We start from the raw sequence: 2,319 nt of genomic DNA on the forward strand, positions 1-2,319 counted from the left end.
AAACTGTTTAAACATTTTTTTTCTAGAATTTTTTTAAATATTCAGAACATTCAACTACAGTTATTGGAAGGGCAGCGAGTGCCATCTAAGATACAATAGAAGATGATCAAAGAAGCGGAAAAAGCAGAAGCAATGAGAAAAGTACAACCTTGCATTATGAAATACCACAGGGTATGCTTACTTTTTATGTCCCTTTTTAAAACCAACATTATTTATGCAAGTTCCTGCAGTGATCTTGTCGGACTGCTGGGTGGGTTGTTTCTTTTCTGTCCTATTTCTGCATGTTCTTTCATAGTAGACAATCACCATTTTTTTCTCGTTGATTCTAGCAAAACAAAATCTTTGCTTGTTTAAAAAAAAGTCAAGTGGCTATCAAAGAAGCGAACGAAAATCACAGTTTTCTTTCATTAGAAGATCTGTAAAGTCCTACATTTGTGAACTGTTATTTTGTTTAGCCTTCGCCCTTAGCGCTTCACTCGCCGGCCCGCTGAGTTGCGCCCACTCTTGCGGTATAGCGACTGCTTTTCTTGGTTCAGTGGACAGTACTTCAGGGTATGAGCTCTGTCGCCAGTGGCTCCGCACAGTGGGCAGGTATACTTGCGCAGAACAGGACATACAATGGTTCCGTCGCTCTTCTTGAGCATATGGGATGAGTAGACATTCTTTGACTCACCATTATGCTTGCAGAAGTTGCATAGGCCGCCAGGTGAATTGGGCAGGATTGACGCACAAGCACCCATTGTGTCACCCTGACCATCCGAACTGCTGCTGTCGCTGCAACTGATGTCACTTGCTTGGCGGAAAGACATATCCAGGCTGGTTGGGGAGATACGCCCAGACGTGGTGTCCAGCAAGTTGTTGTCCCATTCTCTTCTTCTTTCTAAAATAATCCTTGCAACAACTCTGGACAATTGCAGGTAGTCCTGCCACATGTCAAATTCAGGCATTGGTGCTATTGAACAAGACACACCACTCGCTTGCGAGGCAGGCATCATGGTAAGCTGAGCAATACTAGCTGCAAACAGTGAGACAGTCTTGGAACAGCTCAAATATATAGTTACCAGGCTGAAGAAAGACAACTTGCAGAGGGGGTGTGGCTTAGAATTTAAAGGGACAAAACTTCATCTTCTAAACCTCCTAACAGTGAATGGGAACAGGACCTGCTTTTCAGAGGGAATGTAATACACCTGGCTGGTGTTGTATGCTGACTCCTCAATCCAAAGAAAGCAGAGGAATAGAGAAAATGTTATGTTTTTGTATTTATTTATAAAGCACTTGTTTGCTCAAAATAATTAGAGTGTTTAACTGAGTTGAAGAAAAGGAGCAAAAAAGAACACCGGGAATGTGGGAACAAACGATTGAGGAGGTTTACAAAATAGGAGAACAAAACAAACTTCTATAATAGTCCATGAAATCAGAAATAGAAGCTTACATTTTTCAATACCTAAATATTGTGTAGTGCGTCAATTTGGTTTCCAATAAAAAAATCTGCATTTTATTTTCTGTAACATTTATATAGGTTTGCATTAAAGGAGGATGCCCAGCGACCTAGAGACACCTTTCAAGATACCATTGAAGCCTTCACCAGTGCTCAGCTGGTCACCATTAATGATTGGTTCAGGGCAGGCAGGGACTACCCAGCCCACAGCTGGAAATTGAGTTGCTGTGACCTCATGGAGTGCTCTCATTGCTGCATGGCAGGTCTCCCCCTTTCTGCCTGTCACCCAGGTCTCCATTTAGTACTGGTATGTGGCCCTCCACCACATGAAATGGTGTGGTACTGTTACCGAGGCGACCCCCCCTTCGACTCATGGGATGTGGCTGTCGGAGATGGCATGCCTTGCGGGGTTCCATGCTTGGGATCTCATCGTCATATCAACGCTCGGGGATGTCTGGGGAGATGTATGCATGTGAATCGCTCAAAGAGTTGGCAGCTGAGTTCCATTTGCACTCTTCACAGTTGTTTAGATTCTTTCGGTTGTGCTATGCCTTAAAGGGGTACAGGGACAGACTAGGGTTCCCTCCCTGAAATTATTCCTCTGGAATGTAATTTGGTACTGGCGGACCTGAGTAGAGGGGTTGTCTTGTGCCTCTATAAATCACTGGTTGTTCATATGCCCAACTCCCTGACGGCCCTTAGGACATGATGGAAGGAGGATGTGGGGACTCTTCATGATGATGAGTGGATGGAAGCGACTCAGCGTCACAAACACATTACCCAACACCTACGGGGCCTCCACTGGCATCCCATCGAGAAGCGGGTTACTTTCAAACTCCTCACCCACGCCTACAAATCCCTCCACAACATCGGACCCAAGT

General features: G+C 44.6%; 1 protein-coding gene across 1 annotated transcript; it reads right to left on the bottom strand.

Moving 5' to 3' along the window:
* Positions 1-464: 464 nt before the first annotated feature.
* Positions 465-947, bottom strand: NANOS2 (nanos C2HC-type zinc finger 2). Its single transcript, XM_086936748.1, has one exon. It carries the CDS (start codon positions 945-947, stop codon positions 465-467), a length of 483 nt encoding a protein of 160 aa, XP_086792874.1.
* Positions 948-2,319: the final 1,372 nt, after the last annotated feature.

Source organism: Lissotriton vulgaris, chromosome 9 (assembly GCF_964263255.1).
Source record: "Lissotriton vulgaris chromosome 9, aLisVul1.2, whole genome shotgun sequence".
NCBI lineage: Eukaryota > Metazoa > Chordata > Amphibia > Caudata > Salamandridae > Lissotriton > Lissotriton vulgaris.

What these genes read in the sequence shown, in the direction of transcription:
- NANOS2 (XM_086936748.1), bottom strand. Translation starts at nt 947, where the DNA reads ATGCCTGAATTTGACATGTGGCAGGACTACCTGCAATTGTCCAGAGTT.